Source organism: Buteo buteo, chromosome 2, assembly GCF_964188355.1.
Source record: "Buteo buteo chromosome 2, bButBut1.hap1.1, whole genome shotgun sequence".
Taxonomy (NCBI): domain Eukaryota; kingdom Metazoa; phylum Chordata; class Aves; order Accipitriformes; family Accipitridae; genus Buteo; species Buteo buteo.
Genome location: NC_134172.1, coordinates 78,371,715 through 78,399,002, shown reverse-complemented (window position 1 = coordinate 78,399,002; position 27,288 = coordinate 78,371,715). Strand labels below are relative to the sequence as shown.

Genomic DNA, 27,288 nt, shown 5'->3' with positions numbered 1-27,288 from the left:
TATTTCCCTCTTTTGATTGGTTTGCCAGTGTTTTCTCCTTTTTAAGTACCATTAATGTTAATAACCAGGTCAAAAATACTTTTTTGGTGTGTTTGGGAAGGGAAGGGGTTAGCAGAACTTTTTCTGCAAAGCTTATACGTAGGACTGAGTGCTCCAGTACCCTCCCCAGAGCGTGCAAAATGGCATCTGCCAGCATTTTCACTGCTTTCCCATCAAACACATGAGCATGGGGATTAATTTAAGGTAATTTTAATACCCTGACTGATTTCCTTCACAGTTTGACCTCGAGCTGTGCAAGTCCTCTTTGTTTGGCTTTGCTGCTTGCAGTTCTAGCTCAGGGCTCTGCCGCAGCTCTGCTCATGGCCTCTCTTCTTCTCCAGGTTTACCTGCCTGGGTAGAAAACGAAGCAGCGCTAGAGAGGGATTGCCTCTGCCTGGGAAGACGTGGCTCTTCGGTCGCTCTCCACTAGTCTGAGGAAAAGATGTTTTCAAGGAGCGGGTGTGTGCAGTTTGGCGAGTCGCTTGGTTTCTGTGAGGTGACCCCCAACTTGTAAGCAGATGGCACAGAGGGCTGCAGTGGGCCAGTCCGCGGTCTCAGGAAATAGTTGTGTGGCCACCTGTGCTGTCAGACAGATGGGTCATGGCAAAATGCAGAGGGATGAGGAACATGGGTAATGCTGAGGATCAAAGTGAAGTGTGGCACTTTTTTTTTTTTTTTTTTTAACATGAAAAATCCTTGTGCTTCAGTAATGGAAGTAATTTGAATTAAGCAATATTGGTTTAGAAGTGTCCATGTAATATTTTTTGCATATTTAACTCTCTAGCTACCTGTCCTGGCCATCAAAGTTCTTCCACACATTCAGGATGTTTTGGTGACTGACTGGACATTTGCAAAAGGAAAGACCTGGATGATAAAAAGGAAGTTGAGGAGTGATCTTGGTGCACCTGGTCAGTGTCTGCTGTCAGCGGGTTGCCAACACTTATAATCTCGCCAGCCGTTTGTGAATTCTCAGCATTATTTTAATGTATTTTTTATTCTTATAGTTTTGTTACTATGTCAGCTACTATGTGTTGATGCTGGTTGGTTACCCAGTGACTGCTTTTAATCTTGAAAGACAGGAGTTTGAATGGTGTTATATCTTAAGATTTACTTAGAAGTTCAGTTGAAGTATTTTCTTAATAAAAACGTACAAAGCACAATTGTTAGAAAGTACGTGTTTTAGCTTTGGAGGCACTTTGTTTTCTATTTCAGGCAGTGTAAACTGATACAAAAGAACTGCATTCCAGAGCAGACATTCCTTGAAACATTGTTTAAGTATTTTAATGAAGTGATAATAGCTACCAAAAAAGTAACAATTTTTTGTATGTGCATAGAATAGCTAGAAAATAGTAATGGTTGGTGTTAAATTGTGGGGTTTTTAGGGTGTTGTTGATGTGTAGGTTTTTCTTGGGAAAATGTGAATAAGATTGCTTTAGCATACGTTGAAATTTCTTATGTCCTGGCAACTTCTCCTAATTGCACTTACCTTGTATCTGCATTGCACTAAAACGTGCCTTTTTAAAGTCCTTTTCTGCCTTCTTCAGTAATGCTGAAATGCTTTCAGTGCCAGCACGTTGTAGGGCCAACTGTAAAATTTCAGTACGTTTTTCTTCCGGGTGCAAGTTTTTCACCCTCTCATGCACACATTGGTAGAAAACTGCAGGCATGTGGTACGCAATGGTATGGTAGCTCCCACGCAAACAGAACGAGTCTTCTAGGCCCAAGTTAACTTAAATTAGCAGCTGCTATCTCCTCTTTCATAATCTGCTCAAGGATTTTGTAACGAGAATAGAGTTTTTCGATGAAAGATTGTTGTGTTGGGGTTGGGTTTTTTTTTCAATATACTTCAGTACTGTGATCTAAACTTTGGGTGAATGGTTGAGCAAACAAAAACCTAGGGGCATTTAGTTACCTCTTATCAAAGCACTGCTAATGAACATTTTTTTTTTTTTTTTGTGACATGAGATAAGTGTGCTTTCATTAACTGGTATTTTTGTGATGGTCTGATGGCTTCTGACAGATGAATGATACAAGTAAATAGTTCTGACGATTTGATTGCAATGACGGGCAGTATCTAATACCAGCGGGGAAAAGTTGATAGAAGAGCACAAACCAGAGATCGAGCCAGCACCTCCAGCTTCTCCCTGCCTTCCTTCTGAGTTTTCTCTTCCCTCCAAGAATATATATTTCTCTATCTGTCAAGAATCGTATTTTAACTGCTTGCTCTAGGAACACTGGCGTACACCATCCTGCTTTTGCTTTTGTCACATGGGACTTCACAATCCTTACTTGGTTTCATTTGTGTCTTACTAAAGTTGTGTTAGGTGGCAGCGGTAGGGATTCTGGAATGTTTGTGGCTTTTACAGGACAATCTGTAGATAAAGGGAATGTATGGGACCTATACGTTGATAGTATTTTGCAGTGCAGATAGGAAGAGTCCAAAGTTTACTGATGTCATTACAGTAGCCAAATATGCAGTTACATAAAGCAGAAACTTGCACAAGTTTTCTGTTTGCTTCTCCCCTTTTATGTCTCTAAATTTTTGGCTGTATTTCAAATGAAAATGTTCTTTTCCCTTCCATCTGTCACTACGTATTCTATGTCTTAACAGGATTTTCTGTTACTGTGATGGTAATATCTTAGCAATTTTATTTGTGCTCAGAAATAGTTTGTAATTTTGTCACAGTTCCAGTGCATGGTGTGTAATGCAGGCCTTTGCCTAGCCTGGGTCAGTCATTGAAGAATTTTCCTTACGAATCTGCTTCTCATGGCAGGAGGATTTAGGGACACTCACTGTAAAAACATAATTAGGTTTAAAGCTGTTTGTAGAGAGGAGGGGGACTTGGGAGCCTAACTCCAAATGTTTTCATGGGCAGTTACTAGTGACAGTAATGTCACTAGTTACTAGTGACAGTAACCTAGAACATGCCAGGTGCAGGAAATTTATTCTACCACGACTAGATTGCTCTAAGTGAGAGATTGATAATTCCAGGTTGCATCTAGCGTTACTTGATGGTATGCAATTAAGGGATTTTTTTTTTTAATAGAAAATACGTTAAGAAATGTCTTAATTTTTCTTTACTTCTCTGTAGTTACAAGGTCAGCATGAAAGTTGGCAGTCCTGCTTCTGATATTTGGAAGTACGAGAAGGGGGATCAGCGGACAAAATGGGACGTGTTAAGATCCTTGTTCGGATACTGGAGCATGGCAGTGTGTCTTCGGGAGACACGTGACGTTGTGATAACAGCGGGTGGAAGGGGAATAAAATTAATGAGTGTTCATGTGCTTTTACAAAGGGCATACGGGATCCCTGTGAAATCACCTAGTATCTGCACAGGGAATTGAAGCAGTGCTTTCTTTTTTAAGTTCTGCTCTAGTTCAGGTCCATCAGGGACTGGCGTTATTCTGATACAGTTCCAGGTCAGACTGATAACCACTTTGATCTGAAACAGTTGGACTGATCTGATAACGCCTCAACTGACTTGATCTACGTGACGTTTTGGGCAGGGGACCTTGCCACATAGTGCGAGCTCTGGAAGAGGGTGAGGTGGTTCAGCGTGCTTGGTGGGACCTCGGTGGGAGCAGGTGCCTGTTTCTTTTCCTTCTTGCCTGCATGGTTTAGCTTTTGCCGCTCCTAGATACTCTGCTCTTCCCAGCAGTCCACTGGCATCTCCTCGCCTGCCCCTTCTTGAGCAGGAGGGAAGGGACCACAAAATTGTTCGGTGCCTCCATTGAAATCTGAGGTGAGCTGTTTCTTGGAAGCTATAACCAGACATATTTTCTGTTCTAAATTGAGTTAAAAAAAAGGATTCAGTTACTGTTCAGAGCGGCAAATTGATTTAAGTTCCGGGTTAGGAATATTTCCATCTGCTAACTAACAAGCTCTGTCGCACAGGGATGCTGCTTCGCTGCATGTGTACGATTCTGATGTGTGTCTCGAGGAGTTATTCTGGTCTGAGTGGCGAAAGAAAAATAGGATATGAACCATGTCTTTTCCTTAGAAAATTTATTTTACCATCGTTGTGGTTTGGTTTGACAAAACACTAGTAAGTCTGTCATTCTTTTGAAGGCTCTAACTTTAATGTTGGGAAATAACGTTCTTGCTTTGAGTAGACCGTTTTTATCACAGAGTGAAGTAAATGCATATTGAACAGAAACATTTTGCCTCTATGGTAATTAGTGAAAATATTTATCTTCCTTAATAACTGTCTCTTTCTTTTCCTACAAAGTTCCCAATTTCCACACTTGCTTACTTCTTTCTTGTTGCACTTTTAAAAATTGCTTTGGCACACCATTTGCTATTCACAATTAACTTAGGAAAACCAGGGAAACAGAGTTAATCAAAAGGCGTTTGGAAGGTGCATAGTTATAATTTCCCAAGCGTACCTCACTATTTCACTGAGTGGTTTGGATAACAGGGCCAACAATCAACATGACTTTATTTTTCACTACTGGTCCTGAAAAGAAATATATATTGGGTAATGAAAACCCAGCATCTTCTGTAGTTGTCCTATAATGTGTGACTTCTTGCCCTGGTTTCCTGCATCTTATCTTAAAACCACGTTTCTTCCTGTGACTCATTCTCTTGATATCTTCCATATAAAGCCCAGTTAGTCCCTCTTGCATGTTAAAAGTTATCTTTCTATGATGACTTTTAATTTGTCTTTCCTTGCTGTTTTGAGGCTGTTTAAATATGTAGATGTATAAATATTGTTTAAAAATAACCCTAAATGAGGAAAGGTGCTGTTTTGCAACTAATTCTGTTCCTCTTAAGGGTCTTCAGGAAGGCATACTCTTGGTTTGGGGAGTATGTGTAAGAGTAACACTGGCTTAACACTGCATTGGCGGCATCATGTCATGTACACAGGCCATGTATACAGGCATACTGAAGAGATGTGTGTCATGCTCTGGTGTTGTTAATTAAGATCAGAGGGAGGAATAAAAGCATCACAGTCACAAAAACTATACGGTTTTCTGGCTTTGTTCTCAGTTAGTACTTTAGGTGGAAAAAAGACCAAATGTGGTAATTCTATACTTTACACTGAAACTAAAAGGCATGTGTGTTGGGAATGGCAGTGATTAAATTATGCATCAGTATAATAGTGGCCTTTTTGTTGTAAGTCCTCTGAAGTGTAATTCCAGTCTGAAAACTTAGTTTTTAAAATCGATATGCATTTGATGTTCTATTTCTTATTCCAATTATAATGTTAGAAAACTCAGTTACAATTAAAGTCTAGAACATATTTTTTCCTTAAGTGCCAGGTTTGCAAACTAAGTCTACGGTCTGAAATTCAAGCTGTGTCTTTTCTTGTTAATCACTAGTGAGTTAGTGGGAAAATCAGTAGGACAAATACCATTCTCAGTTGCCTTATTATTTCTAAATTATGGGCTGGCTTTTTTTTTTTTTTTTTTCTTTAGGCAGCCACAAAATACTGTTGCCAGACTGAATGGCAGAACTGAGGACATACTTCATCACACAGATTGCAGAAAGTATGCAGAGTGAGAGAACACTGGAAATAAACATCAGTATGGTTTCTGTAGGAGTAGTATAAAATAAATCTTTTTGTTGGTGAAACCACAGTGTATAGTTAGAAAATACCAAAGAGTTTATCTCCTGTAAGAAAATGTTGGTTTAAATTAAAACCACTTTTAATCCAACCCTGTGATTTGTTTGGATATTTCTAGCCAAATGAGCTGGGTGGAGACAATGTACAAAGTCTTAGTCCTGAGCACCTCACAAACCAGACTGACTCACACATGTGGGTTGTATACTGGTTAATATATTCCGGGCGTATTATAAGAATATAGTTAAATTAGTGGTGCATTCATAGTGACTTTCTTCAGTGCTGTGAAAACTTTTGGATCGCTAGGGAATAAATGGTGCCTTCTGCTGTGTTTTACTCTGTGTTTACCTCTGGACATGGGCTCTGTTTTAATTGACCTAAGAATAAAACAAAAATACTTGCATTGAAGGCATGCCCCTCCAGCATTGCCCAGCCTTCAAAAGAAAAGGCATTTTATTGCATTTTCCTGTCAAAACGACAAGTTAAAGTTTGAGTGATACAAGCTGTTCTGGTCAGTTCAGATTTTATTGTGAAAATCATAAGTCTTAACTGCTCTTATGCTTCTAAATGTCCATGTGCTGGGGACCTGAATGGGGCGGATATGGAACTCATCTCTTCATGCCTTTTAAACTGTTTTCTGTAACGTCTGACACTATCCAGTGAGGAGGAGAGTGTTGTATGAAGATGACTGAAGTGTCTTGCATGTCCAAAACATATATACATTTTTGTTGTTGTTGTTTGTATCAATTAGTTCAGCAAATCTATATTTATGACTTGCCATTTCACCTGCAGTTTTTGTCATGTCTATTCTACCGCTATGTGTTTGTGCAAGGATAGTTCTGACTTGCAGAATGGTAGGGTACGCTTTGAGGTTTTGCAATTGCTGTGGGAGTGTCGTCCTTACCTCAGATGAGGCTGGCTGTGGAAAAAGCAATTTGTGGTTTCTCTGGCAGTTGATAAGTTTCATTTGGGGCAGAGGTTTACCTGGGGGCCTGGAGATGGTCTGCCTGGGGGGTTTGGTCTGCTTGGATTTGTGCTCACTCCCTCACAGTGATCAGAGGGTTTTTATCCTACAGCCTGTGCCCCGTTTGTCAGCAGGGGACCGTTATTCCTGGTGATGTCTTGGTTTGGGTTTTTTCAAAGCTTAACTGGATGGTGCAGTTTGGTGGCAGGTAGTACTCATGTCAGTATTGCAGCTTGTTCCCAGCACTTCGGTTCATGCAAAGAGTCTGGTGATCCTAGGGTGGAAAAGAGCATGCAATTTAAAAAATGTTATTGGTGTGATTCTAATTTTAATCTGTAGTTTCTTGAAAGCAGTGGTTTTGGGGGTGGTTTTGAAAGTTGTCAAAAATGTTATTTTCAACCTTAAAACATCTTTTACAACACCGATTGCTCTGTCCTGGCATATTTTTCTTAGCTGCAGGACTGCAGGAGCGACTTCCTCTTGTGTTTGTGATGTTTGACTAACAGGGAATGGTGACAATCGGTGCGTTTACACCAAGGACCTGTCACTGGAAGTTGCTGTAGCTCTGCTGACCTGGATTCCTGAGCTGCTGTCATGGCTTGTAGCGCCTTAACGTGAAGCTGTACCAGCAAATTGCTCGATTGCCAGATCTGCATCAGAAAGGTTATGTCAACCAGTACCTCTTCAGTAGAACAGGATGTTATTAAAACTCGTATTTATTGGCGTATGGATGTCCTTACTAGGCATGACCACTTAGCACAGTGGTTGATCACCAATACAGCTCTTCCCATCTTTGACTGCTGTGCTGGCTTTTCTGGCTGAAGCTTGTGGTGTTGGATGCAGCCTTGTGATTAGGAAAGGAAAATGAGTGGTGGTTTGTTTTTGGAGTTTTTGTTTTGTTTTTAACATTTCTTATTAGTATTCAGTCTCATCTGAAAAGAGACGAATCTGTTGTGCTGGTTTTGCCTTTTTTTCTTTATGATCTAATAAAGAAGTCTTTGAATGTATGTTAGAAGCCCATGTTCTCTGTTTTTTATGGGAGGAAATTAAAATGTTATTTTCTTTGGCAGTTTCTGTGAGGAAGTGAAATAGTGAAGTCTCCTCCCCATGCCCCACAAAACCTGGGGGAATACAGTTAAGCAATTAAGAGAAAGGATTTTTAGATATGCTTAATTTTTAAACTTTTGCAAAAGACAAAAGTCTTTGGAACTAAAGCCTTCACAGCTTGACTGAGTGGATGCAAGTGTTGCTTGAATAATTATGCATCTTTTTCGGCTGGGAGGACCTGATCAGATACATGAGGTAAAAGTAAATTGGGGAAAAAAGTTTCTTTTCTGCCTGTATTATTAAATAAATAAGATTAATTTTTAAATTGTAGATTACTAAAATAATAATCTTATAATTTGGTAGATTACTAAAAACTAATTACGCTGTCAAGTAGAAAGAAAGGCGCTGATGTTACAGAGACAATTACGTTGGATTCCCAGTGGTTGTATAAAGGCATTTTAGCTTTTCTTTTCCTGAGCTAGGTGGCTTGGAGGGTGGTTGTTTCTGGAAACTTGGCTTTATAAATTCTGCTGTTCCGTTCTGCTTATTTTGCTTCTTTATTCATAACTTTTTAAAAGAAAGATTTGTGTGCTTGGTGGGGGAAGAGATAACTATTAAAGAAACAAATGGCAGAGATTAATAACCTGAAAACAGGTAAAGTTTCTCAAAGGGAAACACCAGACCTGATCATTTTAGATCAGGTTGAAGATATGTGAATTACCTTCTGCTGTTGGTACAGCCTGGTCTTCATTTTTGCTTTTTTACCCATTAAAATAAACTATTGATTTCAAAGTCATTAACAAAAACTGTTCATGATTGAAACTGCCAAGAGTGTTTATTTGACAACAAAGCAATTCCAATAATAAATTAGTTGCAAAATGTAGACCAAAATTATTTCACAATTTGTAAAACCATACTTTTACATTATTTAAATTTTGAGGAAGGGGAAGATCCTTATTTACCTTTTTCATCTGCCTCCACAATTGATAGCAAAAGAAGATAGGAACTTTTTTTCCCCTCCATCTCCTGCTATTGCAGATGAGTACAGAGGGTAATCTTCCCCTGCCCTGCCCTTCCAGATTAATTTCTGATAAATCTCTTTTTCTTTCCCTTTGCCGACCAACTTGTAATTTGAAAGATGTGTTCATGTCTGGGAAGGTCATTGCATCATTTCTTTTGCCTCTTGGACTGCTTATATGGCTTTTCTACATGTACTCTGTAACCTCACTTTGCCTGGTCAAAAAGAGGCAACAAAAACTGCCTGTGCTGTAAAAAGCTACTGCTTAGACCAGCATTGTCTCCTTAACCTGTTGCTAAAGTTGTTTTGCTTTCCTGTATGTTTATTGTACAGTTACTGCTTCATGCAACAGAAGACTCATCCTAACCTACCGAAAGTGGCGAAGCATTTGGAGCAGGCTGTTGAGAGGTCGGTGATCACATTTTGACAATTGATCTAGTTTGCTGAACCTTTGTCACATGAGACAATAGGCATTTTTTCTTTTATTGCTGTTTAAAAGCCTTTAGTTGTCTTACCTACAGGTGTGACATAATAGTATAAATCCCATTTTTATGTGTATAAACCCATTTGTTTGTTCCAAGACTTTTTCTATATTTTTAAAGGTTTAATGCTTTGACTATATTGGTGTCCTGGTTTTGGCTGGGATAGAGTTAATTTTCTTTCTAGTAGCTGGTACATTGTTATGTTTTGGGTTCAGTATGAGAATAAAGTTGATAACACACTGATGTTTTCAGTTGTTGCTAAGTGGTGTTTAGTCTAAAGTCAAGGATTTTGCAGCTTCTCATGCCCAGCCAGCAAGAAGGCTGGAGGGGCGCAAGAAGTTGGGAGGGGACACAGCCAGGGTAGCTGTCCCAAAGTGGCCAACAGGGTATTCCATACCATGTGATGTCATGCCCAGTATATAAACTGGGGGGAGTGGTGGCTGGAAGGAGCAGAGGAACTAAGTGGGCATTGGTTGGCAAGTGGTGAGCAATTGCATTGTGCATCACTTGCTTTGTATATTCCAATCCTTTTATTATTATTATTGTTGTTATTTTTTTCTTCTTCCTTTCTGTCCTAATAAATTGTCTTTATCTCAACCCACGAGTTTTACTTTTTTCCTAGTTTTCTCCCTCATCCCACTGGGTTGAGGGGGAGTGAGCAAGTGGCTGCGTGGTGCTTAGTTGCTGACTGGGGTTAAACCACAACAATTGGTATAGTCATTAGCAATATGATTTTATTTTTATTGATACAGTTTATCAAGTATAGCCCACCCATTTGGGCTCCCATCCAAATAGAGCTGCACCTCTGCATTGATGCTTTACAAGAAGTTTAAAATATTTCTTCTCTAGAAGAAATGAGTGACATTAGTATCACTCTACCCACAGTAGTGAATGTTGTGGGTTTTCTGATTTGTTCTAGTGAGTTTGCATGCTATGAGTAGTTACAGCGATTCAAACACCACATAGATTTATGTAGAGAAAAAATTAGAGTAATAATGAGGCAAGCAAACAGAACTACTGTTTTTTCATAAATTTTTAAATAGCTGAGTAAGCAGATGTAGGGGTTTTTTTATAGCCATATGCAGTTTGTAACACATGCACTCTGCCATACAAACTACTGTAATGCCATAAACAATAATTTAATTTTGCTGAAGAATTAAATAGGAGCAATGAAATCCTAAGTAGAGAATCCACTAAAAACCCCAGGGTTTTAGAGAGTAGTTCTTCTAGTTGAGGAGAGAGGATAGAAAATGTGACTATAATACTTTACATTTCTCCCCCCCTCTGCCCCCAATATGGAAAACCTTTGCTAGGTTTGAATCTTACTCTTGTATAGGCTACAAGGTCACAAGTCTTTATAACAGGTTGGTGAATCAGACTTAAATGGCTAAATTTTAATCTGCTAAGCTTATTAGAGAAACAACACTTGTACCACTGTAGTTAAGTTTGTCACAAGTTTCAGTGTAACCTCTGTTTCAGTCTTAATGATGCATGTTAGATCAATTTAGACTTGAATTTAGCAGAGGAGTTGTGTGGTCCCAGATTTCATTTATATAAAAGCTCTGTGTTTCTGTTTTTTTAAAAAACTCAAGAGAATTTAATGAAGACTTTAGCAGTCTTCCACTATTAGAGACCTATATTCTGTTCCCAAGGCAAATGAATTTGGCCATAGTAAGGTTCTTTTTTTCTGGGAGAAAGGTGTATACAGTCGAATTAATTCCCTGGATACTAGGTTACCTTTCCATCAGGGTTTATATGTTAAAACAGAATGGTTTAATGGATATGAAATTTCTCATGTGACCTTTATCAAAAAAGCTAGAAACCGAATAGCAAAACTTAGCTAAAAGGCTTTGTGCTATGATAGAAAAAGTATAAGCAACACCAAAACACTCACTCTTGGATGCTTTAATGAAATAGTAAATGTTAGTGCTTCAATTAATAGGTTAAAAATTAGTATTTCAAGACAGGTAGGGGAATGTTGATGAAGAGTACTTTAAAATAGTAAGTCTTCTGAGTGCACTTATTAGCCAGTTTGCTTTACCTTCAGCCTTTTCACATAATTTTTCCAATACTGATTCATTTTGCAAGTGGTGTGAGCAAGTAAGGCTGTGAAAATAAAGACTTTGGAGTTTCTGTTTTGTCTATTGATTTTTTTTTTTTTAATTTTTATCTTATACACCTTAGTTGCAGCATTATTTCTTTAAATACTTCGCAACTATAATATAGTTCATGTATATGATGGGGATGGATTATGAAGGAAGGTATCCTAAAGATACTTATCTCTTTTTGTTAGCAGCATATGGAGCAGGATGATGACAATTCTGTTAATAGAACTGTTAAATAAAAATGGTTCTCCTGCACCTGTCAGAAGACGTTAGGGTAGACAGAAGAAACAGATGTGCTTTTTATCAAAAAGAATAGATCTGAGAACATGTCTGACTTCTGTAAGGAAAAGGTAGTATATATCTCTTGGTTAGAGGAGGAAAAGGTGCTAAGCACTACTTATGGTCACAGTATATGGGGAAAATACAATATTAGATAAAGCGGATCCAAATTTGCAGGACAACTGAGGCTAAAAGAGCTGGTTTTGGTATGCGCAAAATGGTTGGAAGAACAGGCAAACTTCCTAAGTGTATTTCTTCATTAGTGTTACAAAACTTATCACAATTTTAATGTGTTGCTGAATTTAGTTTGCATTCATGTAGCTTTGCTTGCTTTTGTTACCTTCATCATTCTTTAATCTTGTCTTCTGATTTTCATACTTACATATGGATTCTCTGCCTCTCAAACAATTGCTTATTCCCTTCCCCAGACTTTTTTCTTTGAGTTTTTGTGGTTTTTGAAACAGGGTAACATCCATTAATCTTGATTTTTAAATGCTTCAGTTTGTTTTCCGGCATCTGTCCTTTCATTTTCTCTCCTTTTGTTTGTATTGTGAATATCATGTAATAAGGAGGGGAGATATTTACAAGTAATTACAAGCAGGGTATTATGTAGAGCTCTGGGTCAGTGGATCTGGCCTGTTGAATAATGAGATTGGATGGGTAGATCAAAACATTCCTGAGTCACTAAATTAGAATTGCCAGTTGCAACAGAAACCAAGCAAGCAAAACCCCAGAAAGGCGTGCTGCGGATGGCTACTGTGCTAGGAGGGAGCACACACGGGAGAATGCGGTGAGGAAGGGGTGATGTGGAATAGCTGCTGCGGGTTTCTCATGTACTTAAATTTTTATAAGTAGTAGTTTTCTTTGGAATTTATTTTGGTCTTGTTTGGTTATTTCCAGCTGTAAATCAGGCTTTCTGCTGTTAATGAAACTTTGTAGTGGCATAGCTGAGAGACTAAAGAAAATATTGCTGCTTGCATCCATATTAAGATAAAAATACTTTTCTATATATTCTGAGTTCTATATGTGGCTAGGTATTATATATATATATGGTGTAAAAAGTAAAGACTTTTCTTCTGATGGAATTTTGACAAGGCCTGGGCTGGAATCTTGTATTTGAACTATTTGAAGCTTCTGTCTGCACATCCTTGTATTTTCATTTACTTCATTATATGCCAAATGCTGACTTTAGCAGGATAGCTCTTTTTGTCAAAGGCAAGCAAGTATAATCAAATCTCCGAAGTACATTTGGACTTGCTTTCTTCTCCTGTTTCACTCTCAAATTTCCAGCTGTGTACATCCATAAATTGAGCATACCATGGCTGTTTTTCAGTTTGACTGTCAACATTTCTGAAGCTTAGGTTGCTGTCTGAAACAGAATTAGTGGTAAATTTAAAGGTGGTCTTCATTTAGGTATGAAGGGAGAGCTGATTTAGGAAAAAAATAAAATACCGTGCATCTGAGATTGAAAGAGAAGATTTACAGTGACCACAGGCAAAACTGGTGGACTTGTCCATCTGAATATGTCTGTTCTAGTCCCTGATGTCCTAAGAGCCTGGCCATAATTCTGTTTGCTAACCCCGTTAACCATCCGCAGCTTTCTAAAGATTGCTTTAAAAATGTTCCGTTGATGATTACTTTGTAATGAAGGAAGTGGTGGGCAGGGAACCTGGAAGGTTTTATAGCTTCACGAAATAGGACATTTTGCATCTGAGAGGTAGTCTAGCCTTTAATATTGCACACGCTCTGTCTGAGTGGGAAAGTTTAAATTCTGGCTGTAGCTTGTGCACTCCATGCCTTTTATTTTTCAGGAAAAGTCTTTTGGTGGTATCTACTGAATGAACTAAATAGATCCATCAACAGTAGGCTGATTATTTTCTTGATGGTTGATTCATTCTTACTCATTTATGGATATGCTGCTAAGATCAAGCAGCTTCTTACAGATTGCATAAAACAAATTCTGTGGTTAGTAAAGCCAACAGCTTACTGGGTGTATTCCCAACATCTCTCTTTGCCACACCAAAACCTTCCAAGTTTGTGAAAGGCATACTTTTTAATTGAATGGGGAGTTTATTTCTCAAGTGCATTCAGAGCTTGTTCTTTGGAAACTGTTGAAAGGGTTTGGATGATGATTAAGCGATGACTTGCCGGGTAAAAGTTGCTCCAAAGTTCCACTCACGAAGTTTACTGTTTGGTAATCTAACGCATAAGTGACTTTGATTAAGGACATGGATTTCATGTATCCTATACCTGCTCAGTCAGAAAGATATTTTAATCTGTTGCAGTGATTTTTTTCCCTAAATTTTTCAATAGCATCATCTAGCATTTCCTAGGCTCCTCTTGCCCATTCATTCTCCTCTTTTCATGTGATCGGTGATCCACAGCAATCTGTCTAACTTTGCCTTGACCACTGAAAGAAGGGATTTGTGTTGCTGCGTCATCTCAGGTTCTCTTCCTCCTTGTACACTGAAGGGAGACCTGTTTCTTCTTTGGGTAACCTGCTTCAGGATGAGGGAATGTGCATAGGATAAAACAGTGGGTTTCTTGATGGAAATTTGTCCTGGCAAAATGAGCTGGTATTGCTCTATAGTTTAAGCACAGGAACCAATGTTGATGCCAGGTAGAGTGGCATTAGAAATGGCATAGAAATCAGCTTCTCCATGTGGTTGCATGTCTTAATCTTACTGGCAGTGCTGTTAATAACTTGTGAAGAAAAGTGCTGTACAGACAATACTGTTTTTCTATTGACATTTTTAATAAATGTACATTTATTTGTCACGAAGGCGTCTGGCATTTGAATGCCACTAAACATCTCTGGGCTGTTGTGAAGTCTTGCTCTGCTGTGGTTCACCTTGCCCCGTGCCTGTGCTCGGCTGCAGCCTTGCAGGGTGGTAGAACAGGCTGCGCGCCTGCTGCTCTTGTGCCGGAGCTTGTGGTCTGCTGAATTAGCTAAGCTTCTTTAGCAGTTTCTCTCTAACAACATTACAGATTATCAAGATATGAAAAACACACTTCTCTTGTTTTAAGTACAGATATTTCACAAATGCCTAAGCTGAAAAAGTCCAAAGTCTTAAATAGATAATGGTTATTAGAGTTTCTGTACGACTGGTATCTTTATTTTAGGTAAGTGTGTGCCTTTCACATGGTAAAAGGTTTGGGAAAAGAGGCTGAAGCTACAGATAAAAGCACAGAGCCCTTGTATCTATACTTTCAAATATTTGTTAACTTACTTTGACAGCTAATCAATTCTGAAGATAAATATTTACATTGTGGCAACTTACTCTAGTATAAAATATTTTGGACAGTAGACCCACTTCTGTTTATTCTGGACTTTCACATCAAGGCAGTGTTTGAGTGAAAGCATAATGGAAATACTTGAATGCAGCCTTTAAAATGTATTCTCTGATGCCAGCTGACCGTGTTGTAGGAAAGTGTGTGCCTATTAAATACATCCAGACTGTAGCATGCCTCCCCATTCCTGCTGGCTTCAATACTTACCTGCTTTAAGTGAAAATTCTCTGTAAGTATAGAAAGTTACATTTCTGTTATTTCACTTCCATCTTGCCTTTAGCATATTATGAAGGATTGTCATAATAAAATAATGGGATGACAACTTTGCAATGAGCCCTCAACGTATGAGTTAGTGAACAACTGATTTGCTTTTGTTTTGTCTTTAGGAGATTCAGTTTTACAGGTGTGTGGAGGCTGTTACCTCTTACCTTAGAATATTCAAACTAGATACCAGGTAAGTACTGTATTTTTTGATTTCTTGTAGTGAAAAAAAAAAAAAATCCACTCATTTAAATGCAAAATAAAGCCGAGGAAACAAAGTTCAAAGTTTCTTGTAGAAATCTCTAATGCTTCACGAAGCCAAGCTTAAAACGCCTCATATTTTTCCTGATAATACATTCTTGTTGTCCTGGTTTCAGTTGGGATAGAGTTGATTGTCTTCCTCGTAGCTGGTACAGTGCTATGTTTTGAGTTCAGTATAAGAAGAATGTTGATAACACTGATGTTTTCAGTTGTTGCTAAGTAGTGTTTAGTCTAAAGTCAAGGATTTTGCAGCTTCTCCTGCCCAGCCAGCAAGAAGGCTGGAGGGACACAAGAAGTTGGCACAGGCCACAGCCAGGACAGCTGACCCAAAGTGGCCAACAGGGTATTCCATACTATGGGACACCATGTCTAGTGTATAAACTGGGGGGAGTGGTGGTGGGGGGATCGCCGCTCAGGGACTAACTGGGTGTCGATCGGCAGGCGGTGAGCAATTGCACTGTGCATCATTTGTACATTCCAATCCTTTTATTATTACTGTTATCATTTTACTAGTGTTATCATATCATTATTAGTTTCTTCTTTCCTGTTCTATTAAACCGTTCTTATCTCAACCCATGAGTTTTACTTCTTTTCCTGATTTTCTCCCCCATCCCACTGGGAGCGGGGGGGGGGGGGGGGGCGGGCAGTGAGTGAGCGGCTGTGTGATGCTTAGTTGCTGGCTGGGGTTAAACCACTACACTTGTATATATTTTGCTCCTCTCCCCTTTAAAAATGATTTTTGTCACCCTAGAAAAATACCAGATTGTGAGAACAACTCTAAATGAATCTGGGACAGATGGACAGGATGCAGAGGCCAGTGGTGCTATTCTGTTTTTGTGATAAATCAATATTTACTAAGGCATTTTCTGGCTTGGTGTTTTTATTTAGACTTACTAGTAAACACTGGTTGAGATAGAATAATCTAGTTTAACACCTGTAGTTAACTTTCTGCACTGGAAATCTTTGAAAGGCTAGTAGTCTTAAATTTAACTGACATTATGTTTTACCATGTAGTCAGTAACCAGAAATGCTTTGTGGAATACAAAGCTTTCCTAAAATACTGTAGTGCTTCCTAAAGTTGTACAATAAAGCATCAACTAGACATAATTTTTGTAAGAGCTGGCAAAACATCGTTTCCAAGCTAGGCTCTTTAATCATCTGCTAATATGCTCTTAAAACTCTCATTGCAGAGGGCTTGACAATGTTACAGATAGTTTGTATTAAAGACACTTGCCGAGTTGGTACCTCAGGGGTGTTGGGCTGTGCTAGGAGAGCAGCCTACCTCTTTTCCTGTCCAGCACTTCCAGAACGGCTTTGAGCTTGTCTTTTTCATTCCTCCTGTTTCCTATTTGTCCCTTTTGAGGATTTCTCTATTCTGTGTTACTGGCTACATATGGAAAGACTGGGAAGCTGTTTTGTTCTTCTGGTTTCAACCAAACTTGTTGCAATTTGGATAGAGAGTATCAATTAAGCTTAATGACCTTCCATTATCCTTTGTCTAGTGGGTAAGTATCATTTACCATGTCAGGAGGTGGTGGATTTTGCCCCTTACAGTGGGATTTCACTTTTTGGAACAACTGTTGACAGCCAGATTCCCTACATTGAAGACAGACACTTCACTAAAGTTGTTGTGAACAGCATGTATTTAAAGGTCTGTGCACTGGCAGATGTGTTCAGGACGTGATTTTTTTATAACTTTTTTTTTCTTTTTTAGTAACTTAAACTTAGGACTATGCAGATATTAAGAAAATTAAAATTCTGGTGAAGATTGTACCCCAATGTCCTGCTGCAGTAGTGTTTTTAAAGTTAACATTGTTTGGTTTCCTTTGCCCCTTCTGATTTTTATCAGTGGAGCTGAACAGCCACAACTCCTTTCAAAAGCAGTCTTTCCTACAGTGAGGAAATAAAGTGAGCAGCTGTGCCTTTGTGACTTACATGGGAAAATGTACAGAATTAATTGGAAATGTGAAAAGTGATATTTTAGGCAACTTGGTACTTTACAGTTTCCAGAGGTTTGTTCATGAATAAATACTTAATGCTTCAGCCTTGAAGTGAAATGAAAAGTACTGCTGTTAGCCTGCTTCCGGGTGCTAATGACACTGAAATATTGTTGATACTGTCCATCGAATTAGCTGTCCATCCATTTACTGGTGCAAGGCGGTTCTTTCTAGCAGGGATCTGACTCCTGTGATCCTGTGTTGTTACAAGCATCTGCTTCTTGTGCAAGCAGTGTCAGTAACCTCCACCCTCCATCCTGCCCCACAGCTAAGCAAGTTTTCTTGGAAAAGTTGATCCCCCCTCGCTGCCCCTTTCCAGTTAAATTCTTTGCAGCATCTTGTGGTGGGGTCAGATGAAGTTTTAGTCCTCCCTCACTGCTTCTGGCCACCTGATCTGTTGTCACCCTTTTTGGTGCTGGCATTCATTGGGATGTTCTGTGAGTATTTAATTCCCTAAACTGGCAGAGAACTATTCATTTTTCTTGGCTGTAATAATAGTTTGCCATTTTAATGAGCTAAATGCCACTTAGGAGAGGGTCAACAGACCTGGCAGAAACTTAAGGTCCCACCAGTTCCATGAAACTTGATAGGATTCTTTTGGGAAACTAAAAAGAAAATCAGTCTTTCTAAGCTTCAGTTTACTGTTGGTATATTTAAAATGTTAAGGCTGGCTTCCATATAACCTTTCAGATTTAATCTAAGTCTTTTGAGCAAGGTGGTACCAATTATACTTACCTGGTCATGCTGAAAATAGTTGCGTTTTCTGGTAAAGCTGACTAACGCAGGATGTTCTGGTACACAGATGGTTAAAAACTGTGCTGTTTAATCCCGAGGATTACCTTTCTTCAGAGCCTTCTGACAGAAACCTCTTCAGGGCATCCTGCTTGGTTAGAATATGTAGCAGATGGCTTGTTGCTGCTGAATACAACACTTTTTAAAAATACAGAGCAGCTTTCACTATGGCGAATTAGAGCCACTTGTAAAAACAGTAGGATAGATAATATCCTGGTTTATGAAGTACTCTGAACTTAAATAACTTGCACCTTTATTGTCTGTTTCATATTTGAAAAGCCAAAGGTTGCGTTCCTAGTAATAATACTCTTCTGTTCCCTTAAATAACAAGCTTCCCAGATGAATTCCCATTACCACATTGTCCTCCACTCTTCTGCCAAGGCCAGCGTGTCCATTTCATACCAGTTTTGAAAAACAGACACCCCATTACACCAAACTCCAGATACCCTGAACTGTTCAGATTGAAGCTATTAAAGATTGTAGCAGTGTGGAATTTTATTCCTATGCCTGTCTTTATTCTTGACAGGCAGCCTGCAGACTGATAGACCTCGCCTGGATCAAATTAAATTCATTTTTATTAAACAAATTGGCCCTAATTTAACAGTGGAGATTTTATTAAGCAGAACATAGCGTATACCTGTGATCTGCAGCATCTGTGCACCAAGGGCACGTTGGATTGATATTAAAGGAAGCTTGTTACACCGAAATAGAGCTACAGACTTTAAACAACACAAATGTTCATAATGTCCTCGAAGCTCCAGTTTAAAGCAATGCCTTTGGAAGAGCTAAATTAACATGTACAATCTCAACCAGGATGTTGGTTTTTTTTTTCCCCGCCCCGACTTCAGATTAATCCCACAGGTCCCTGGCAAAGAGCAATAGCGATAGACACACTCCCCTTAGCTGGATGCTGCTAATGAGTGACTGACGTGATAGAGCTGCAGGAGGGTATCCTGGGAGGGCTGCGGAGAAGCGGTGGTGGTCGTGGTTGGAGAGCAGGAGAAGCTGCACGGGGGAGCCAGGGCAGCGGTTGGAGCAGGCCTGTACGATTAGCTAGATTACCAGATAGACGTCAGGATCATCAGTCTTTGACCTCAGCGCTGGGACCGCTTGGGTGGAGGGGGCTGGGAGGCTGCGGCCAGGTTGACCCATAGCTGTGGATGGGAGGAGGCTGCCCAGAGGGTTGTGCCTGGTGTATTCCTGCATGTGGGATTTCTTGCCTGAAATGTATTTTTTTTTTCCCTGTCACTGAGTCAGATTGTGCCCAAATAAATGAGTTGTTTGTATTGTGTCTTGCAGCACTCAATAATTTTCCTCTCACACAGAAAATTTTTGGTAGCTTAACATTATAATTTAAAAAAAAAAAAAATTCTCTCCCTACCCACATACTCACCTTCCAGATTTGGGGTGTATTTTGAATTCTTAGCCAAAGCATTAGAATTTAGACCTATAATTACTATTAATAATAACTTATAGCTTCCTTATTAGGTAGCTTAATTAAACTTACCAGAGCTGCTAAAGACTTCTTGAAGGAAATTAGATGAGAGTTTGCTAGTTTAGCCAGTGTATTCCAATCAAAGAAACTGGACATAGTGCCCAGTGTTAAACTAATCTAAAGTTGCGGAGGCCAAATGCAGAAGAGTAGTTAACAATAGGCTCTGGGATGAACAAGAAAGCTGTAATGCCTCTATCCACATCCTTGCCACCTAGTCACACTTGTACAGGCATGACGATACCCGTGTGTTGGTACAAACAGAACTGTGTTTTTTGTGAAGCGTATCAATGGTATGAGGTCATATCAAGAACCAGGCAGTGCAAGATGTCATGTCTGAGAGTATGTCTTTCAGGTAGCCTTTTAAAAGCTGAAGTTACTAACTTTGTTATATAAGGCAAAGGGTTAAATTAGAAAAGTCTGGTGCTTTAAATATCTTTTTCAAAGACTACATAATCTGGTGTAGGCTAACTGTAATGACATAATCCAAAAATAGCCAATAGTCTTCTCCTCAATGCTCATCCTTGCTGCAGTTCTGCAGCTAAAGAATGGCAAATGCTAATCTCCTCAGGATGTTAGAGGACATAACCGTATCTGTCTGTGACATGGCACAGGAGAGACCTCTAGGGTCTTTCACGTTTGAATTTGGAGCAGGAGGTTAATCCACGTTCAAGTACCATGATTTTAACTAGAATACATGTTAAATGTTTGATCCACAACTTTAAATTTCAAGAGGGGAGATGTCCTCCTCTCTAAGCGGGCAGGCATTCCCTCTTTTGTAGTAGGATGCACAGGCCTAGTCAAACTGGATTTTGTCTAAAGGATTCTGCTTGACCTGGTGTCAGTGATAAGATGGGAGGCTGGGGTTTTGGGAGGTATGTGGAGGTTTGGTTTGTTGGTGGGTTTTTTGTTTTGTTTTGTTTTTTTAATATAACAGAATGTCTGCAATTGAAAATGCATATGAAATCACTTACCCCTATGCAAGTGTGGCGCAAAAAGGCAGCCTCAATGTAACAGCAACCTCTCTGTTGTCGAGTTGTTTTTATAGGTATTATCACTAATAAATAAAACTAAGAAAGAAGATGAAGTAGCTTTAGGGATGTGTTATGTAGTACACAGCTATGCCTCAGCTATTTATTTTGGTTTTTTGGAAAGAAGAGTTGAGTATATACAGTAGTGATTCTAGGGTGCCTGGTGTTGTGCTGAAAATGTAATACTTGTTTTTCGCTGATAATTCACTGAGTTTTGTAACTTTTTAACTTCCGCATATTTTAAGAGCCTTTTCTTTTCAAAGCCATTTAATCCTTATAAAAGATTAATTTTCACACGCAAACTCTGGTTTTAAGGATGATTTGATTAATGAGGTCTGTGTTCTTCTTTGTTTAAGTGTTTCTTAATCTCTTTTTGTCAGGGGCCAGTTTTCTCTTCAGGTTAGTTCAAGATGGCAGACCAGAGGCAACGTTCGCTCTCTACCTCTGGAGAATCGTTATACCACGTGCTGGGGTTGGACAAGAATGCCACTTCAGATGACATCAAAAAGTCATACAGGTAAAGGTTCATGTTTTACACCTGTTGCCCAATAGCACAAATAGCTTTAATTAAGTGTTCAGCAGATTGCCTATTTATGTATAGGCTCGAGTTGATTTATTTAAACCTTTTTCAAGAAAAACTTGTAAGAAAACCAGTGAAGACATGGTTGCTTCTTGCAAAAATTGGTGTGAAAGCATGCCTAGGCTTCAATTCTCAGATGTGCAGCATCATTCTGAAAGGTCTTTATCTAAAGTTGATGTATTGGCTTTGTGTGGCAAGGTTTTGGTAGGGGGGGGCATTACAGGGGTGGCTTCTGTAAGAAGCTGCTGGAAGCTTCCCCTGTGTCCGACAGAGCCAATACCAGCTGGCTCTAAGACGGACCCACCGCTGGCCAAGGCTGAGCCAATCAGTGATAGAGGTAACGCCTCTGTGATAACATTAAGAAGGAAAAAAAAGTTGCGGGACAGACAGAAACGGCAGCTGGAGAGAGGAGTGAGAACATGTAAGAGAAACAACCCTGCAGATCCCCAGGTCAGTGAAGAAGGAGAGGGAGGAGATGCTCCAGATGCCGGAGCAGAGATTCCCCTGCAGCCTGTGGTGAAGACCACGGTGAGGCAGGCTGTCCCCCTGCAGTCCATGGAGGTCCACGGTGGAGCAGATCTCCAGCCGCAGCCCAGGGAGGACCCCACGCCGGAGCAGGTGGGTGCCCGAAGGAGGCTGTGACCCTGTGGGAAGCCTGTGCTGGAGCAGGCTCCTGGCAGGACCTGCGGATCTGTGGAGAGAGGAGCCCATGGAGCAGGTTTTCTGGCAGGACTTGTGACCCCATGGGGGACCCACGCTGGAGCAGTGTGCTCCTGAAGGACTGCGTGCCATGGAAGGAACCCATGCTGGAGCAGTTTGTGAAGAACTGCAGCCCGTGGGAAGGACCCATGTTGGAGAAGTTCTTGGAGGACTGTCTCCTGTGGGAGGGAACCCACGCTGGAGCAGGGGAAGAGCGTGATGAGTCCTGCCCCTGAGGCGGATGAAGCGGCAGAAATAACGTGTGACGAACTGACCGTAAACCCCATTCCCCGTCCCCCTGTGCCACTGGTGGGGGGTAGGTAGAGAATCCAGGAGTGAAGTTGTGCCTGAGAAGAAGGGAGGGGTGGAGGGAAGGTGTTCTGAGATTTGGTTTTATTTCTCATTACCCTACTCTGGTTGATTGGTAATAAATTGAGTTCATTTTCCCCAAGTTGAGTTTGTTTTGCCTGTGATGGTAATTGGTGAGTGATCTCTCCTGTCCTTATCTCAACCCACAAGCCCTTTGTTATATTTTCTCTCCCCTGTCCAGCTGAGGAGGGGGGAGTGATAGAACGGCTTTGGTGGGCACCTGGCGTCGAGCCATGGTCAACCCGCCACAGTTGAACGGAGTTTTAAGACAGTGTGATCAGAGTTAAATTCTTCATGTCATGTAGCCTTGTGTCTGGCTTACAGGGATCACAGATGTGCAGTACTGCCCTTTTGTCCATAGTTTCCAATTCTGGCACAGTGGGCTATAGATAAAAGATGCAAATAGGGATGAAGACTGAGTATCAACAATGACTTTTTTCTAAAAATCCATTCAAAATTTCTTATTCCTTGTGGAGTTACTATTTTAAAGAGGATTTTTTTCTTTATTTCTTTTTTTATAGAGTTAGATGCATGAAGTGACTTCATACTGACCAAATAAAAACAAAAAAAAAAGTCCTGTAACATCTTCTCTTTCCACATTCCCCCAAAATCTGCTTAAAAGCTATTGCTGTTTCACCTTAAGCATGAGCTGCAGTCTTGCAGACTATTTGACTAGTGGCAATGTATTTAACATTACACTAGGGGTCAGTAGTAATCTTTACATGAGGATATTCTTTTTCGAAGTTGTTTTCTTTTAGTCTTTAAAACTTTACCAGAACTTTTTCCCTTTCAAAGTTACATATTAATACTGATGGCAACTATATGGTGAAGTCGATGAATAAACTGGTTCCACAGATTCTCAAAAATAAGCTGTGTCTTCCTAAAACCTTTAAGTGGAAGTTTGAATCTGTAATCTTCAAGCCTTAGCAACTGGAAAATAATTTTACTTTCTTGGGGGAAAAACTGCAACAGTTTTTCCTTTGGAGGAATAACCCAACTAGATCCTAGGGTGAAATGGCGCTGCTTCAAACTTACCTGAACCTGTATCTAATCTTGTTTCCTCTGCTGCACCTTTACAAAAGGAGGACTGACCACCTCTTGTTTTCATTCTATTTGAACATTCTTTGCTGGCCTGTGGGCTATGGGGTTTGTGTACATGTAGCAAACCGGAAATGAAAAATATTTATTTATTGCAGCCTAATAGTAGCTAAGCCCTTCCCTCTAATTATAAAAACTGTAGTTTTCAGACCTTATTGAGGCTACGGCATTAGTGACAGCTGTGGACGTTATTTACTCGAGCAGCATCATTCACAGTTTGAGTGTTTCAAGTGCTCACTCAATTTATTGTTTGAATGTTGTGATATATTTACATGCGCATCCACATGTGTGCTTGCATAAATCTTTATTTTATGTTTGTCTAAACATTTCCCCACTGCAAAGTTGACATGTGTAAACATCTGCAGGCTTCTAGTGTATTTCTCAAATATGGGACTTTGTGGTAATTTTCTGTAGGAGGACAAGTACCTTTTTTGGTGTGGCATACAATTCTGTATCATTTTTCTACTTGGGAGCACATTTTTTCTGTTTATAAGGAGGTGTTGGCCAGTTATTTCTACTGATTTCTATAAATAGCCTGGGCCATGTCAGAACTAGCAAATTTATCAATGCTTAATCTGATTTTTTTTGTGCTATGCTCAAAGACCTCTGGGGACTGTAAACTGCTGTCATTTAGCTGTAAGAGATGTAGCATGATTAGGGGAGGTACGTTGTGATTTCCTGGTATCTCGAAACTCTGAAGTGTTTTCTATTCTAGCAGGCCATGAACTGAAAAGTACTTTGTTCCTGCACAGGAATTGGTGAATTAACCACAAGTGATTGTCTGTTCTATTTTTGTGTTTAGATGCTGCGGATTAGCTGTGGTAGCTTGCTTTTATTTAGTGTTCGCTACGACATCTTAGACTTGTGCTGTGTCTTTTTTCTGTTAGCTTGGCCTTTGCTTTAGCAGGAGCAAAACTTACTGGTGGAAATTGCTGGAGCCGAGGGGTAAAAAAAGGCTACTACTTTCCTTCAATGTTTCTCTTTTTTTCCATTGGATTTCTGAGGGCCAAATCTAACAGTCTGAAGTCAATCCTGTGAATTAAGTTAGACACTGCTGTAGCCTTTTGTTATCATCTAAGGAAGAATCATCAGTGAAGTTGAATCACAGATGAAGGAAACCAACTGGAACTTGAAAGTCTCCCTTGAGTGACAGGCTATGGAATGAAAAAAAAAAATATCAAAAACCAGGAACCCAAATAGCAGTTTTTAATCTATAACGATCTCTTTTCTTTTTCTGCAGGAAACTGGCATTGAAATACCATCCTGATAAAAACCCTGATAACCCAGAGGCAGCAGAAAAATTTAAAGAGATCAATAATGCACATGCAATATTGACCGATGCCACAAAGCGAAACATTTACGATAAGTATGGTTCTCTGGGTCTGTACGTAGCAGAGCAGTTTGGTGAAGAAAATGTGAACACGTACTTCGTGCTATCCAGCTGGTGGGCAAAGGTAAATAAAAGCGCAAAGAGGAGTTATCCTGGATTGGCATTTAAAACTCTTGAAGAGCTTCATTTGATAATTGTTTGTTTCTACTTTTGGAAATTGCTGAATTTCTGACATCTGGTAATTAACCTCTTACTGTGTTGCCATCTCTAGTTCAGAAGTATTTTTCTGTTACCTTTCAGTGATTCAGGCCTAATAAGCAAGACTTATATTACTAAGAGAATCTTGGACCCTTCTAGTGGATTTAAAAGTGAGGAGGATGTAGGGGGTATTCTTTCTGGTAGTATCTGCTAAATGATTTTGCAGAACAAGTCCTGACTGTGAACTTGAGCTAACACAGGAGATCCTCTTTAGAAGTATGCTTACAAAATTACTCAGAGGCTTCCCTGAACAAATGTCACTTCTTCAGCTCTTCTCTGATGTGAGAGACTGCAGGTTATTTGTTCACTTGCCTATCCTTGTTTCTCGTGCAGCAGAAAGAGCATCACCAGTATACCAAAATTACACTGCAAGCTCATGTTTCCTCACAAATGCATGCAAAAAGCTGTTCAAAAGTATTGCATGCATGCAGTAGACATAACAATTATTGTATAGATGCCTTCTAGGAGTCTTCTGTCAGTACCAAGGAATTGCTGTATTTTACTGAACTATTTTTAAGCAGAATATGCTTCTGTCTTTTTAAGTAACACATTTTAAAATCACCACATTTACTCAAAAGTGCAAAAACCCTGTATGTTGCACATTTACACATTTCTCATACTGAAATTGTCCAGGCTTTTGCATTTTGGAGTTCATGTGATTGCAGTCTGCTTGCGCAGAAAGTAGTAAGTAAAAGACAGCGTGACTATGAAACTGAAGTATGAAATCATAACTGCACCAGCTTACTTATTTAGTGACATGATGTTGTTCACAGTGCTTTATGGGTGATTAAAACCTTTTCCTAGTCTTGGCATTTCATTTCATGGGTTCATTTTTCTACCCTTTGCCAGCATTATCTCCACCTCTTGATTCCCCTGCAGTAAGAGAATAGTTTTATCAGAGTGCTTGTTTGCTATTTTTCAAATAATTTTTTCAAACAATTGTGCAGTGACTTATATGAAGATTTTAATTTTGCCCATTGTCACTGTGATAAGCACCTGGCAGGCTTGACTAGCTTTGAGTTGCCTTGCTCGCATGTTGGTAGCATCTAACCTCAGCACCCCAAACTTCGGTATGGTGAGCTTTGCAGCCATGCCTTCGACCTGCGTAGGTCGAAGTCCCTGCTGTAGCTACATCGCGACCTATGCATCAACTAGCTAGCGTAAATCTTTTCCAGGGTTATTTATGCATGCTACAATATGTCCTAAACTATTGTACCTCTGGATTTTAATACAGATACGCTTCTTAGACCTGTATCTTCTTCCAGAGGTAGCAGAATAGTCCACTTTAAACCTAAATTGTAGGAATTCTTCGAGTAAACCAGGTTGGCAGTATTCACCTGAGTATAAAATGTTGGGAGCTGCAACCATATTTTGCACATATTTTTAAATATATCTTGGTGATGAAGTATAAAACTAGCTAGTAAGTTCTGTGTCTACATTGCTGTATTTTTGGTCTCTGGTTCCTGTATCCAAGTCTCACAAACTCGGTGATCGTGGCGTGGTAGGCACAGGTTATGAATATTTCTTTGTCTTCTGTCCTCTGCAGGCCTTGTTTGTGTTCTGTGGGCTCATCACAGGCTGCTATTGCTGTTGCTGTCTGTGCTGCTGCTGTAATTGTTGCTGTGGGAAGTGTAAACCTAAACCTCCTGAGGGTGAAGAGCAGGAATACTACGTCTCTCCAGAGGACTTGGAGGCACAGTTGCAGTCAGATGAAAGGGGTAGGTAAAAACCCTGTGAGATTTCTGGAATAACCGTCAGTCTCTGACAGAGTGCTTGGTGTGCTGGTTGAGGAGCTGCACTTGCTTTGTAAAGATCAGCACAGGTCTTGGCTTGTAGATGGTGGTGAGGGAATACTTGTGACACAAGAGTTACGTGGGTGACGCCAACACCGGAGATACGGTTGCTGAAAACTCCTGGAGGGTCTTTGTTGAACTTGGTGGGGTCAGCTTCAGAGCAGTAGGTGATGACCATCATTTAGCTTCTTTCCCGCGTCTCTGGAGTAACATACCAGCCAGACACATGGGATTATAGAAAGGGGCTCTTTTACCCCAAAGGATGGGGGGTGTCAAGGTGGCTTTGTTAACTGTGTCAGATGTAAAGGAAATGGGACTGCTACCCTAGCAGCTATATCTAATACTATTAATGAAGATATAATGCTATTCCTGTAGAATTAAACCAATCGTTTAAAAAATTGTAGAGCCTTGTGTATGCTCTGATCATGTTTTTAACAGGCATTGCTGAATGGTGGGCAAGGATCAGCTGCTTTTACATGAAGAAGGAAATATAAAAATGTTCCACATGTAGATTTGAGTTGAATGGTATTGCGTGTGG

The 27,288-nt window shown here is 39.8% G+C and overlaps 1 protein-coding gene across 6 annotated transcripts in view; it reads left to right on the top strand.

Annotated features, from left to right (window-relative positions):
• DNAJC5 (DnaJ heat shock protein family (Hsp40) member C5) overlaps positions 1–27,288 on the top strand; it is a 36,147-nt gene that overhangs the window by 3,371 nt on the left and 5,488 nt on the right. Inside the window, exons 2-7 of one of the 6 annotated variants that reach the window (XM_075021277.1) lie at positions 7,074–7,230; positions 8,966–9,040; positions 15,176–15,243; positions 21,004–21,140; positions 24,610–24,823; positions 26,504–26,675. In XM_075021277.1, coding sequence (XP_074877378.1) covers positions 21,034–21,140; positions 24,610–24,823; positions 26,504–26,675 — 493 coding nt within the window. In that variant the 5' untranslated portion in view covers positions 7,074–7,230; positions 8,966–9,040; positions 15,176–15,243; positions 21,004–21,033. Of the gene's footprint in view, positions 1–362; positions 499–7,073; positions 7,870–8,965; positions 9,041–15,175; positions 15,244–21,003; positions 21,141–24,609; positions 24,824–26,503; positions 26,676–27,288 lie in introns of those variants that run through there. The other 5 variants (XM_075021266.1, XM_075021257.1, XM_075021286.1 and 2 more) reach the window with 5 other exon arrangements.